The sequence below is a fragment of the Tachypleus tridentatus genome, chromosome 4 (assembly GCF_004210375.1).
Source record: "Tachypleus tridentatus isolate NWPU-2018 chromosome 4, ASM421037v1, whole genome shotgun sequence".
NCBI lineage: Eukaryota > Metazoa > Arthropoda > Merostomata > Xiphosura > Limulidae > Tachypleus > Tachypleus tridentatus.
The window spans coordinates 13,944,027-13,958,224 of record NC_134828.1 but is presented as its reverse complement, the minus strand read 5'-3'; the positions used below and the strand labels follow the sequence as shown (position 1 = coordinate 13,958,224).

Sequence of the window (14,198 nt, the reverse complement as noted above, 5' to 3'; positions counted from 1 at the left end):
AACCAAATGAATTGTTCTTGAAAGAGTAAGGACATTTAGTAATATAACATTGTGGCTTTTAACCAAATGAATTGTTCTTGAAATAGTAAGGACATTTAGTAATATTACATTGTGGCTTCTCTTAACCAAATGAATTGTTCTTGAAAGAGTAAGGACATTTAGTAATATTACATTGTGGCCTCCTTAACCAAATGAATTGTTCTTGAAAGAGTAAGGACATTTAGTAATATAACATTGTGGCTTCCTTAACCAAATTAATTGTTCTTGAAAGAGAAAGACATTTAGTAATATAACATTGTGGCCTTCCTAACCCAAATGAATTGTTCTTGAAAGAGTAAGGACATTTAGTAATAATACATTGTGACCTTTTTAACCAAATAAATTGTTCTTGAAAGAGTAAGGACATTTAGTAATATAACATTGTGGCTTCCTTAACCAAATGAATTGTTCTTGAAAGAGTAAGGACATTTAGTAATATTACATTGTGGCTTCCTTAACCAAATGAATTGTTCTTGAAAGAGTAAGGACATTTAGTAATATTACATTGTGGCCTCCATAACCAAATGAATTGTTCTTGAAAGAGAAAGGACATTTAGTAATATAACATTGTGGCTTCTTTAACCAAATGAATTGTTCTTGAAAGAGTAAGGACATTTAGTAATATTACATTGTGGCCTCCTTAACCAAATTAATTGTTCTTGAAAGAGTAAGGACATTTAGTAATATAACATTGTGGCTTTCTTAACCAAATTAATTGTTCTTGAAAAAGTAAGGACATTTAGTAATGATATTATATTGTGGCCTCCTTAACCAAATGAATTGTTCTTGAAAGATTAAGGACATTTAGTAATATTACATTGTGACCTCATTAACCAAATGAATTGTTCTTGAAACAGTACGGACATTTAGTAATATTACATTGTGATCTCCTTAACCAAATGAATTGTTCTTGAAACAGTAAGGACATTTAGTAATATTACATTGTGACCTTTTTAACCAAATGAATTGTTCTTGAAAGAGTAAGGACATTTAGTAATATTACATTGTGGCATCCTTAACCAAATGAATTGTTCTTCATAGAGTAAGGACATTTAGTAATATTACATTATGATCTCCTTAACCAAATGAATTGTTCTTGAAAGAGAAAGGACATTTAGTAATATTACATTGTGGCCTCCTTAACCAAATGAATTGTTCTTGAAAGAGTAAGGACATTTAGTAATATTACATTGTGGCCTCCTTAACCAAATGAATTGTTCTTGCAAGATTAAGGACATTTGGTAATATTACATTGTGGCATCCTTAACCAAATGAATTGTTCTTGAAAGAGTAAGGACATTTAGTAATATTACATTGTGGCCTCCTTAACCAAATGAATTGTTCTTGAAAGAGTAAGGACATTTAGTAATATTACATTGTGACATTTTTAACCAAATGAATTATACTTGAAAGAGTAAGGACATTTAGTAATATAACATTGTGACCTCATTAACCAAATGAATTGTTCTTGAAACAGTACGGAAATTTAGTAATATTACATTGTGGCTTCCTTAACCAAATTAATTGTTCTTGAAAGAGTAAGGACATTTAGTAATGATATTATATTGTGGCTTCCTTAACCAAATGAATTGTTCTTGAAAGAGTAAGGACATTTAGTAATATTACATCGTGGCCTCCTTAACCAAATTAATTGTTCTTGAAAGAGAAAGGACATTTAGTAATATTACATTGTGGCCTCCTTAACCAAATGAATTGTTCTTGAAAGAGTAAGGACATTTAGTAATATTACATTGTGGCCTCCTTAACCAAATTAATTGTTCTTGAAAGAGTAAGGACATTTAGTAATATAACATTGTGGCTTCCTTTAACCAAATGAATTGTTCTTGAAAGAGTAAGGACATTTAGTAATATAACATTGTGGCTTTCTTCACCAAATGAATTGTTCTTGAAAGAGTAAGGACATTTAGTAATATAACATTGTGGCTTTCTTAACCAAATCAATTGTTCTTGAAAATGTAAGGATATTTAATAATATTACATTGTGGCTTCCTTAACCAAATGAATTGTTCTTGAAAGAGTAAGGACATTTAGTAATATTACATTGTGGCCTCCTTAACCAAATTAATTGTTCTTGAAAGAGAAAGGACATTTAGTAATATAACATTGTGGCTTCCTTAACCAAATGAATTGTTCTTGAAAGAGTAAGGACATTTAGTAATATTACATTGTGGCCTTCCTTAACCAAATGAATTGTTCTTGAAAGAGTAAGGACATTTAGTAATATAACATTGTGGCTTCCTTAACCAAATGAATTGTTCTTGAAAGAGTAAGAACATTTAGTAATATAACATTGTGGCTTCCTTAACCAAATGAATTGTTCTTGAAAGAGTAAGGACATTTAGTAATATTACATTGTGACCTTTTTAACCAAATGAATTGTTCTTGAAAGAGTAAGGACATTTAGTAATATTACATTGTGACCTCCTTAACCAAATGAATTGTTCTTGAAAGAGTAAGGACATTTAGTAATATTACATTGTGACCTTCTTAACCAAATGAATTGTTCTTGAAAGAGTAAGGACATTTAGTAATATTACATTGTGGCTTCCTTAACCAAATAATTGTTCTTGAAAGAGTAAGGACATTTAGTAATATTACATTGTGCCCTTCTTAACCAAATGAATTGTTCTTGAAAGAGTAAGAACATTTAGTAATATTACATTGTGACCTCCTTAACCAAATGAATTGTTCTTGAAAGTGTAAGGACATTTAGTAATATTACATTGTGACCTCCTTAACCAAATGAATTGTTCTTGAAAGAGTAAGGACATTTAGTAATATTACATTGTGACCTTCTTACAAAATGAATTGATCTTGAAAGAGTAAGGACATTTAGTAATATTACATTGTGGCTTCCTTAACCAAATAAGTTGTACTCTAAAGAGTAAGGACATTTAGTAATATTACATTGTGCCCTTCTTAACCAAATCAATTGTTCTTGAAAGTGTAAGGACATTTAGTAATATTACATTGTGGCTTCCTTAACCAAATTAATTGTTCTTGAAAGAGAAAGGACATTTAGTAATATTACATTGTGACCTCCTTAACCAAATGAATTGTTCTTGAAAGAGTAAGGACATTTAGTAATATTACATTGTGACCTACTTAACCAAATGAATTGTCCTTTTTTTCCTCTTTACCCACATACTATTAAGTGATAGTTCAGTAATCTTCACAACAAGATAATTTAAAAAACCATCGTTCTTAAGAGCATTTTTTATACTTACTGCCACATAATAGATAGATAGTTACAATGATGTATTGTCAAAGCCACTTTAACCTCTGTCTCTTAAGCTTTAGGAGAGAAGTTTCAAAGTTAACCCTCTGTTTATAGTTTTACATTCAATATTTACTTTTTTTCCCACAGCTAAAAGCCTTAGGATTTCCAGAGTATCTAGTAATTCAAGCCTACTTTGCTTGTGACAAGAACGAAAATCTAGCAGCCAATTTTCTCTTGTCTCAAAACTTCGATGATTGACAGAAAACATTGTGGTGTCATCTGTTTCAGAAAATCTAAAGATTGCAGCATTGTTATGGCTACCTTAGGAAAATAACTGAAAAGAAGTGTATGCACTGTCATCATAATATTCATTTAAACTCGAGAGAAGATGAAATAAAAACCACTGTTGTAGTGGGCAATAGAAAAACTTGATTGTTTTCTTCTAAAGCTGTATACTTGCTGAATTAATAAACTTTCCCTTAAAGCAAAAAATAAATAACATAATGCTTGCTTTTAATATAAAAGTGCTATTAATCTAGCATCAAAAAATAGAAAACCTAGAAGTTTCGTATTTAAAGATCCATTTTCAAGTTAAAAAGGAAAATTCTCTTTTGTTAATATTATAAATATTAGTAAACCACAGATGTATTGATTTTTGTTTCCTAAAAAGCTCACTATTAGCCCATGCTCTTCAGTTAGAAATGGCGTGTTCAAAATTTCAGCGCCTGTACTTAATTTCCTGGAGTGTGTACTGTGCCTTTGGTTTTTCATGTTAAATGAATCTCTGTAAAAAAGAAATAAAACTTATGAAATTAATATTTGGATGGTGTCAGTTTTTTCTAGCTATACCTTGGTATTGGGTAAAAATGAATTTTATTACTCTGTGTTTTAGTACAGTTAAGTCATTGGTACTTGTTAGTTATGTGAACTGGGAAATATAACTTACCACAAAATATAATTAGTTACTTAATATTTTATTATGTTATTAAACATTAAAATTCACAAATGATTTGTATTCAATTCATCTTTTCTTAGATTATTTGATTTTATATACAGAATAACATTCTTGTATGTCAAGTTTACAGTACTTGGTTTTACAACCAGCAACACATGAGCCAAACATCCCACTTGGAAACCACCAATTTCGAAATGCTAAGTATAAAAATGCCAACCAACAGACAACACCTGATCTCTACATCTATTCTTAACTGTAGAACTGGCTTTTATATTTATGACTTGCTCACAGCATGCTCAGTGTAATATTGTGATCTTAGAATTCCTGATTTGTAGTCCTGGCCATCACCTTCTGTTTAAAAGTAAGATTTACGTATGTTTGTTGACTGACAAATATACATTTAAAAACAGCTGGTATGGGTTGAGAACATTTTTATGTAGAGGAGCGAACAACCTTTCGACCTTCTTCGGTCATTAACAGGTTTTTTTCTTCATTGTGGATTGTTGACTGACATTCACTCTTCAAAAGAATAAATTGTGTTCTTAAACTTCAGAGAAATGTATCTTTGAAAAAGAAATCACCAGTTTTGTGTAATATTCAGCTGTATAAGAGCAATTAGCTGATGAAGTGTAATATTAAAAAGTTACATATCACTGTGTTCAGAAAGACATCCTACACTGTTATTTTTATTACAACAACCTGCAACATAGTTTAGCTTTCCTTCTCCTTAAAAAATGTAATATCTTTACTGAAATCATCAGTTCTCATTCAGTTTGGTAGAAACTGCTCTTTAATTTTTTCTGTAATGCATTTACATTCAGTATTACTTGAGCAGCATCATACATTTTTATACATGAAATATTCATTCTCACATTCTTTTAATTATTAACAGTTCAAAGTGACTCAGTTATTTAATATCTATGAAACATAGATACAGTGTAATTAATCAAATCAAGTATTCACCATAAAGTTCTGTAAAAGTAACACCAAACCTTACTCTAGAACAGGGAGGAATCGTGACAAATTGTAGCCTACTGGTTATGTTCCCTGTTCGAAATCTATTTGTCGAAATCCCTTCGTAATCTGTTCTTGCATCTCTAGAGCTTTATCCTTGTATTTCTGAGCTAATGATGTATCTTTTTTGACACCATCACCTTTTCGATACATCTGGCTGAGGTTTGCACAAGCATGGATGTTGTCCAGCTCGCAAGCTTTCCGAGTGTATTCAAAGCCTTTTCCATGTTCTTAAGAACATTTGGTGCACCAGTAATATAAATTCCACTGGCAAAATAGCAGCTCATACCATTATTTCCTTGACAGCCTTTATCCAGAAATTCTACACCCTTCACATAGTCTTTCCGCCAAGGGATTTTTTCATCTCTGTTTGTAGATGTAAGCATCAACCCAGCGTGCAGGCACGATTCTGGGGAAGCATTCTCAAACCTATACTATAGTATTCAAAGCTCTGTCGAGGTCTGCTTTGCAACCTGTTAAAAAAAAATTACAATTACATTAAGCATAAAACAATCGTTTCATTTTAGAGCCTGTGTAACCTACTTAAACTTTGAAATAAATATGAAAATATTTTACTTAATGTTTTTCCAACCCTTTGAAACTCTATAGAAATTATCTCAGCTTTTCTTTGAGTGTTTATTTAAATCTATACAAAATGAGAAGAATGGTTATCCAAAAGCTCACCATTAAATTATCCATGAATTAGAAACACTTTGGAACTAATTATAATTTGAAAACAAAAATCTTAACACTGTGTACATACATGTGGTATTGGGTGTTCATTAAAGTAAACTGTAAGTATTTCTCACATTTCATGAAAATAGTGGCTTGAAATTCGTTACCCTTCCTGTTGTCTTTTAATATGCAGAAATATGTTTCCAATGTTATGTCAAAAGCTACATTAAACATGAATAGTTTAAAGCCTGTGACAGTCTTGGAGTTATTGGTAAAAATAATGCATTATGATATATCAAGTAGGGGTAATAAGTAAAAATCAATATTATTGATTAGCAAATCTTTATAAATGTTTACTACTGCTTGAGGGCTGTTATAAAAACCCTTATGTTTTCAGAGATAAATGTAGCAGACAAAAACTGATCATATTTGGTTCTGCCAAAAGAAAAAAAATTCTCCAACAAAAAATATCTATTTATTAAATAAAAAGACTTTAAATGTTGTTTAACTTCAAATAGTATACACCAATTTCTGATCAAAAACTATACATTGTCATGATAGATGAATATTGCACAGTCTGTAATTAATTACCAAAATAAGATTACGGCCAAGTGTTTAATACGTATGCCAGATATCAGAGCTCTCTAGACTACTAACTTGAGCCTTAAAGATTCAATAAAATTGTATAGTGGTGTAGGCTTAACATAGTTAAACATGGTGAACTGCAGCTTCAATATGACCAGTTGATAAAATGGATGTATTTCTAGTAAATAATTCTAATGTTACCATTAAATAAGATGTTTCTAGAATCACTTAAATGTCACAAGTGACTTTCTACCAAGGTAATTTACTACTAAAAAAAAGAAAAGAAACTGATTAAAACCAAGAGCTTCAAACAAGTTTTTAGTTAAAGCTTTACGGCTGTTTACGTTTGACTTATTATAAAATGGAACTTGAATACTAAAATAACTTGCAACATTACCTTTTCCAAGAAAACTATAATTTCCATATTTAAAACAGCTCTTCCCGTATTTATAGTCATCACAGTTGAACTTGTAAATTTTACAGGCTTTATGGTAATCTTTCTTGACAGCTTCCAAAAAATCTCCTAACCTATGGCATCCTACACCGAAAATATAATTGTTCATGTGTTATAAATTTGACTTAATTTTCCCATATGAATTTATGGAAATTACACATTTTTCTTTACCTGGTACAGATAAGGCAAGATATTTTACAACTTAAATTTGAAAAACGTAACTTACAGCATTGCTCTTTTGATATTTTACAATTATCAACTTATAAGTTGAAAGATTTGAACTTTCAAATACATACTGAGAATAAATAGAAATTACTACTAGCCTAAATGGTGTCATTTGCTTAATTTCTCTTTAGAAGATTCTGAAACTTTTTCATTCACTCAAATGATTTGTCTGGAAGGTAAAGTTTTAAATGTTTTACAGAAAACCAATCTCAGAGAAATTTTACTAAACCTTTGTAGATGTGATTAAAATCTCACTGTCCTTTAGAATATCTCTTGAGTGCACAGACCCAAGTTTTACAATGCCCTGGAGACTAGAAAATGTACAATTGTAAATATCACAGAAAGGTTGTAGCATGTTAATTAATCAAAATAATCAAGAATTTGTCATTAACTTCAAACTAGTTTAATTAGATTTTCCATAATCAAATATAACCAACTACAATACTACTTTTCAGGGATATTTTTGTTACATACTTGGTTCTCAATCTAGTTGCAAGAAAACCATGTTTATATAGTAAATCAGATGTAATTAGGGCTACACTTGTGCATAAAACGGAAATAGTTTTAATTGTTTGGAATTCTTAATGAAAGTACACAAAAAGTGACACACTCCACTTTGAGCACTGGATATAATTAAAACAGATATTGGTTAACTGTCACGCTGGCCTTGTGTTAGAGGCTTGAAACAAATCTCAGAATGTTTTCTTTCAAAAACAAAATTAAGACAAGCTTTGAAATCATGATTCACTGAATAAGTAACGATTTTAATGAGATATCTGTGTACAAAGTTTACATCATGAATTTCTTTAAATGTGTCTTTGCTCTAAATGTATCCTTGATAGTAAAAGACAAAGATAGAAAAATTTGAAATGAAAACAACCAATCTGGAATGTCATTATTTCAGCTTACTGGAAAAAAAATAAAATATTAATAATAGATTATAATTCAGTTTTCTACATATTTGACAAAAGGGTTACAATAAGATTTTTAAATTATGTTATCCATTACTTTATGTATCAGTAAAACAAACAGTTTATTTACCATTTTTGTGTTGTAAGGAAATCAAATACTCTACATTCACTTACAGTGTTTGGGTTTTCATATCTATAATGGAGTATAAATCTTCATGAACAGAAAACCTCTGCTAGACATAACACCTTAATAATCAGTTTGGTTTGTAGTTAAGTGCAAAGATACACTGTAGGTTATCTATGCTCTGCCCACCACAGGTATTGAAGCCCAGGTTATAATGGTGTGAGTCTACAGACATAATACTGTGTCACTCCGAAACAAATAATAATAAATTGGAAAAATTGATGAGCTTAATTCAAAACAACAACAGTAACATCCAGGTAAATATATATACTAGTCCACAGAGGTTGTTGATATTAGAGAAAGACTAATACACTTGAAGATAATTCTTAAGATTATTGTTGGAGAAGACTGGAGTAATTGAGTTACATATGAAATGGATAATTCATTATTAATTAACTGCTTCATCCAGGCAAATATATACTAGTCAGAAATTATTTATGATTTACACAAAAACCAATTTAGATTTAGAGGTTATTTATTTTTGAAGAGGATAATCTTAGTAAATGAATGACATACAATTTGCAGCATTTAGTACTATTTAAGTGCTTTATCCAGAGAAAAGCATGTTATTTTTATATTACACAGAACAACTATGATACATTTAAAAATACGATTACCATATGACAAAGTTCAAGTACTGAATGAAATACGTGTGTCATTTAGAATGATTTAAGCATACTGCCCAGACAGTTATATTAATACATTCTTCTGGCATTTTAGTTTTTTACCTATTCCCAATATGTTGGTGTTTATTACACACCCTCCACTTAAATAAGGGACACTTATATTGAAAGATATTGTTTAAAACATTAGCCTAAGATTTGTGACAAAAATTATGCTAGCTGCAGATTTTTGTTTTTCATAATCCAGTTACATTTGTCCATATTTTAAAATATTTTCGCTAACCACGTTCATCTGTTACTATCAGTGTTAGTATAGCATTCAGATACAAGTCATTTCGTTAACGTAATTGTTTCTTATTTGTAATATTGTTTTGGTACTAATAATATCAACACTTACACGGTCTTTCATATTTAACTTACATGAGTGATTAATTCAACATTAGAATTTTTAATATGATCTAAATAACTCGATAACACTGATTGTGCAGGACGTACATTCTCGAATAAGTTTAATAATAATAGTTCTTTGTAAGATCGGTATATGTAGAAAATTATAATCTTAATCGCAGGAACTACCTAAATTAGATGCATCTACAATTTAAATACGTAAATTTAAAACATACCGTCTGGTTCCTTTTCTCGATAACACTGAAAACGATATTCGATACCAAGGTTCTCCAAGAATTCCTTTACATCTTCTTCTTTTCTTAAATCAAAAGCCATCACTGTGTCACAGATTATTGTGCATCACAATCCATTAACGACACAAATAAATGACTCATTCAAAAATTTAGTTTAGAAACACAGCGTAGTAACATACGTAACAATCATATACAGTATGATTCACTTTCTTTTACTACACAAGCCAGAAAATATTCGAAACAAATCAAAGCCGTAAAGTAATCCACTAGTTTAAACGACATCTTTAAAACATTTTTGTTTTCGAATAATAAGTGTAAAAATAGGCACAAATAATATACATTTTCCCATTATTTGTTATGTAAATACGACATAAAATACAAAATAAGTCTGTGTATATATTAAAATCATGTGATTATGAGTAGTATTTTAAAGTTTACAGCTTGATAAAAGAATAAGAAATATCATTAACTTTAAACTTTATCGTATGGCTTTTATCATTCTGGCTGGGTTGAATCATAACACAAAGTCCAATGCTGTGAATCCATGTCTTCAATCGACTGTCTTCTATAAGAACAGTGGCTGATGATAGCGCATATTAATTAAACAGATAACTTTGTGTCTTTGTCCAACTGAAAGCATTATATCGTGACCTATGTCTCTTCACAGCACTGGTTAAGTACTTAATCGATATCGCAACCAACCAGCAAAGGACATTACAGTATCGACGTTTTTAACCCAGATGTTATATACTGCTCAAAAAAGTTAAAGGAACAAGTACATATTTCACTACATTTCTGTCATAACTAAATTTAAGAATGAAAAACATATCCATTCGTCTAGAAGTGTATTTTTTAAGCTTGCAAGTGAAGCTTGAAGCAACTTAAACGAAACTCAAGGAGAATACAACTGAAGGTACCATCTATAAGACTGTAACGTGAAACTATGCATTCCTCATTAATTCTCGAAATAAACATCAACATGGATCTTTTGCGGCTCGTTTTGTCAGTGTGTACCTTCATCTTGTGTACCCAAGCAGTTAGGTGCCATCTGACAGAGAACAAGGTGGCCAGAGCGGTCCAGATGCTGGAGGATGGCCAGACTCAAATGAGGGTGGCACAGCGCGTCGGCGTGTCACCAAGCGTCATCAGTCAAATTTTGCGACGGTACTAAGAGACGAACTCTTATGGCAGGAGACCAGGTCAAGACCGTCATCGCTGCACAAGAGCCAGAGAAGACCACTACATCGTGACTACTGCTCTGAGGGATTGGTTAGCAACGGCTCGGCCACTGCGAAATGATCTTCAGTATTCCACTGGAACCTGTGTGTCGGCCCAAACAGTTCGCAATCGTCTGCACGAAGGACGCCTTAGAGCCAGGTGGCCTGCAAGAGGCGTTATTCTGACAGCGCGTTACCGTGCAGCGAGGTTGGAGTTTGCTTTTCAGCATTTGGACTGGGAACTTCGTCAATGGGCTACCGTGCTGTGAACAGACGAGAGCATATTCACTGTGTCTCGTGAAGATGGACGTGTGAGAGTGTGGAGACGCCAGAGAGAACGATTTTCCACCTATAACATTGAGCAAGTCGACGCTTATGAAGAAGGTTCTGTAACGGTCTGGGCAGGCATATGCTTGGGTGGCCGCACGGACTCACTCATCCTCAACAGGGGTGCTCTAAACGCACGACGATATAGAGACGAGATTCAGAAACCCATTGTGAGGTCTTTTATCGATGCTGTCGGAGATGGGTTCATTCTCATGCAAGTTTACGCGCGAGCCCTCGTCGACAGACTGTCTATGGGCTTCCTTGACGAGGAAGGAATAGAGACTTTTGAGTGGTCTGCTAGATCTCCAGATTTAAGTCCTATTGAACATTATTGGGATATGTTGTCGAGTTGAGTTAGCGAATATACAGGAACTCCGACAAGCCCTGGTAGACGAGTGGGCTGCCATACCCCAAGATAACGTGGATAGACTGATTCAAAGTGTGCCAAATCAGTGTCAGAAGTGTGTTACAGCCCATGGAGGTGACACTAAATATTGAATGTTTCAAACATTTCTTGAATAAACGCATAAAACTGTTTAAAGTATCGTCTCATATGGGATATCAGTTTTGGTAATATTGGTCATTTTTTTAAAAATATTAGTTCTCCATGTTTTACCGTTCATCACACATTAAAACATGGATACAGATGGAACTGAAATGAAGCAAATTACCTAAAAAGATAAAAATATCATCACATTTGGAACACTGAGATAAATTATATAAAAAACGTACTTGTTCCTTTACTTTTTGAGCAGTTTATATTGATGCAATATCCTTTTAAGCGAAAGAAACATCACATACAGAGAACAATTACAACAGTGTAACCTTAATCACCTTCTGGAGCACATATTGCTTCAATTACAGTGTGGAAATTAAAAAAAAAAAATCTCTATATCATTAAAGCAGTGTCATAAAATGTGTCAAATATTTGCAATCGCAATTTTACCCCTCTTTCTTTTTTTCACACTTGTCACACGTATATACTTAAATTTAACTTTAAAACTAATCACTTTTAAACTCGTAATTAAATTTTATTCCTAAAAAGAGGTACACGTAACATGAATGACAGAAACCATTCAACAAAGAACTATACTAATGCATGATAAAAAATAGAATCCTTTAATAATGAATTAAATTGAAATAACACAAAAGAAGTTTGTTTGATTTAAATTTAGCACAAAGTTATACGGGGACTATGTCCGCTAACCGACCGTAAATTAGCAGTGTAAGACTAAAGGGAAGGTAGCTAGTCATCACCACCCACCGCCAGTTCTAGGCTACTCTTTTACCAGCGAATAGTGGGATTGAACGTCACATTACAACGCCTCCACGGTTGAAAGGGCGAGCATGATTGGTATGAGAGGAATTAGAATCCCCGACCCTCAGATTACAAGCCGAGCACCCTAACCACCTGGCCATGCTGGGCCGATACAAAAAAAGAGGTAAAGTAATAAAAAAACAACAACGTTATTTGTGGTTTGTAACCATTTACAATAATGCACAGTACCCGCTAGTACAGCAGTATGTCTACGGATTTACAACGCTAAAATCATGGGTTTGATTCCCCTCGGTGGGCTCAACGGATAGCCCTATGTAACTTTGCTATCAGAAAACACACACACAACGCTAAAATCAGGAGTTCTATTCCCCTCGATGGACTCAGCATATAACCCGATGTGGTTTTGTTATACGAAAATACACATACACAACCAATAATGCATAATGACCGAATGAAAATAAGTCTTCTTAACTATGTCATGTAAAATACAATGCTATATGATAAAAAACTGTTAAAAAGAAAACTCTTCAAACATATTTTAAAACCCAAAATAATACATTACAAAATCTAGAAATAGCCCTTTAAAGGTGAACATATTAATACCCTGTAACCCACAAAAAACATTGTGCATGTGTAAACGTACCTGAGTAACAAGTAAAGTAAAACTAAGTACAAGAGAATCTAGACATAGCCTGTCTACTTTCAGAGATGACATTCTAACAAAGTTAACAGAAAGAAGAACACCAACAAATCCTGTAGCATAAAAAAAAAAAAGTCTTAAAACTTGGGCAATAGCTTATAGCTAGTTGATCTCTCTCACGAAAGAGGCCTGGCATGGCCAGGTGGTTAAGGCGTTCGGCTTGTAATTCGAGGGTTCGAATCCCTGTCACACCAAATATACTCGCCCTTTCAGACGTGGGGGTATTATAATGTTAAAATCAATCCCACTATTCGTTGGTAAAAGAGTAGCCCAAGAGTTGGCGGTGGGTGGTGATGACTAGTGGCCTTCCCTCTAGTCTAACACTGGTAAATTAAGAATGGCTAGCGCAGATAGCCCTCATGTAGCTTTGCGCAAAATTCAAAAAAGGCAGCAAACTCTAGAATCTCTTATAATGTGAGCTAATTAACATTCACCTCAACTGCTTTGCAAGGGCATTCTATGTTTGATACCTTTTTGGATATCTCTCATGGTTTCTATCCTATCCGATTGGCTGACAGGAGATGCCACCCGCTAGTACAGCGGTATGTCTCCGGATTTACAACGCTCAAATCAGGGGTTCGATTCCCCTGGGGCTGAGCAGATAGCCTTTGTGGCTTTGCTAAAAGAAAAACGCACAGACAGGAGATATTTTCTATTTATGTACGTCGCATTTTATTTTCCCTGCATAAAGTAATTGACAACTAGCGAACTCATCTGTTATGCTCTCTAAACAGCGAAATTTAAATTGATATTTGAATGTATTTATGCATTCAGAATTAAAACTCTGAAAAACACAATAATCAGAAAAATGTAATATCCTGCACTACAAATGCATGGAGGATTTTGTTCTTGTAATTAATGTAATTATAATATTGTCAGTGTTTCTGAATAATCTGCACAATGTTGTTAGCAGCGACTTATATAGTTCATAGATTGACATATTAAAGTTTCTTGTTAATATTTGATTTTATTAAATTTATTTTTTTAAAGTGTAGCGCTCTGTGTTTGAGAAATTTGATAAAACCAAAGTTTCGTGAATGTTGTGAATCCTGGTCCGCAAGTAACAAGAGTCGCCCTGAGGTACACTCTGGGCATAAATCGAAAGTTGTAAATAGCAGCAATCGTTTC

At 32.7% G+C, this 14,198-nt stretch overlaps 3 protein-coding genes across 4 annotated transcripts in view; 2 read left to right on the top strand and 1 right to left on the bottom strand.

Moving 5' to 3' along the window:
- LOC143248601 (UV excision repair protein RAD23 homolog A-like) overlaps positions 1-4,096 on the top strand; it is a 103,601-nt gene extending 99,505 nt beyond the window's left edge. For both annotated transcript variants that reach the window (XM_076497095.1, XM_076497096.1), the window contains exon 7: positions 3,428-4,096. In XM_076497095.1, the coding sequence (XP_076353210.1) occupies positions 3,428-3,483 (56 nt within the window). In that variant the 3' untranslated portion in view covers positions 3,484-4,096. The remainder of the gene's footprint in view (positions 1-3,427) is intronic.
- A 906-nt stretch (positions 4,097-5,002) lies between these two features.
- On the bottom strand, positions 5,003-9,849 carry LOC143250029 (cytochrome c oxidase assembly factor 7 homolog). The gene is given in 5 exon segments (XM_076500666.1): positions 5,003-5,464; positions 5,467-5,671; positions 5,703-5,722; positions 6,907-7,047; positions 9,530-9,849. Coding segments are annotated over 5 exon segments (657 nt in total). The 5' UTR covers positions 9,630-9,849; the 3' UTR covers positions 5,003-5,273.
- Positions 9,850-10,842: 993 nt separating this feature from the next.
- LOC143250028 (uncharacterized) lies at positions 10,843-11,444 on the top strand. The gene is made up of 2 exons (XM_076500665.1): positions 10,843-10,924; positions 11,068-11,444. The coding sequence occupies exons 1-2, from the start codon at positions 10,843-10,845 to the stop codon at positions 11,442-11,444; spliced, it is 459 nt and encodes a 152-aa protein (XP_076356780.1).
- Positions 11,445-14,198: the final 2,754 nt, after the last annotated feature.

Coding starts and splice junctions, on each gene's coding strand:
- LOC143250028 (XM_076500665.1), top strand. CDS start 10,843: ATGATCTTCAGTATTCCACTGGAACCTGTGTGTCGGCCCAAACAGTTC. Junction 10,925..11,067: donor GAAGGACGCCTTAGAGCCAG/GTGGCCTGCAAG, acceptor TGTCTCGTGAAG/ATGGACGTGTGAGAGTGTGG.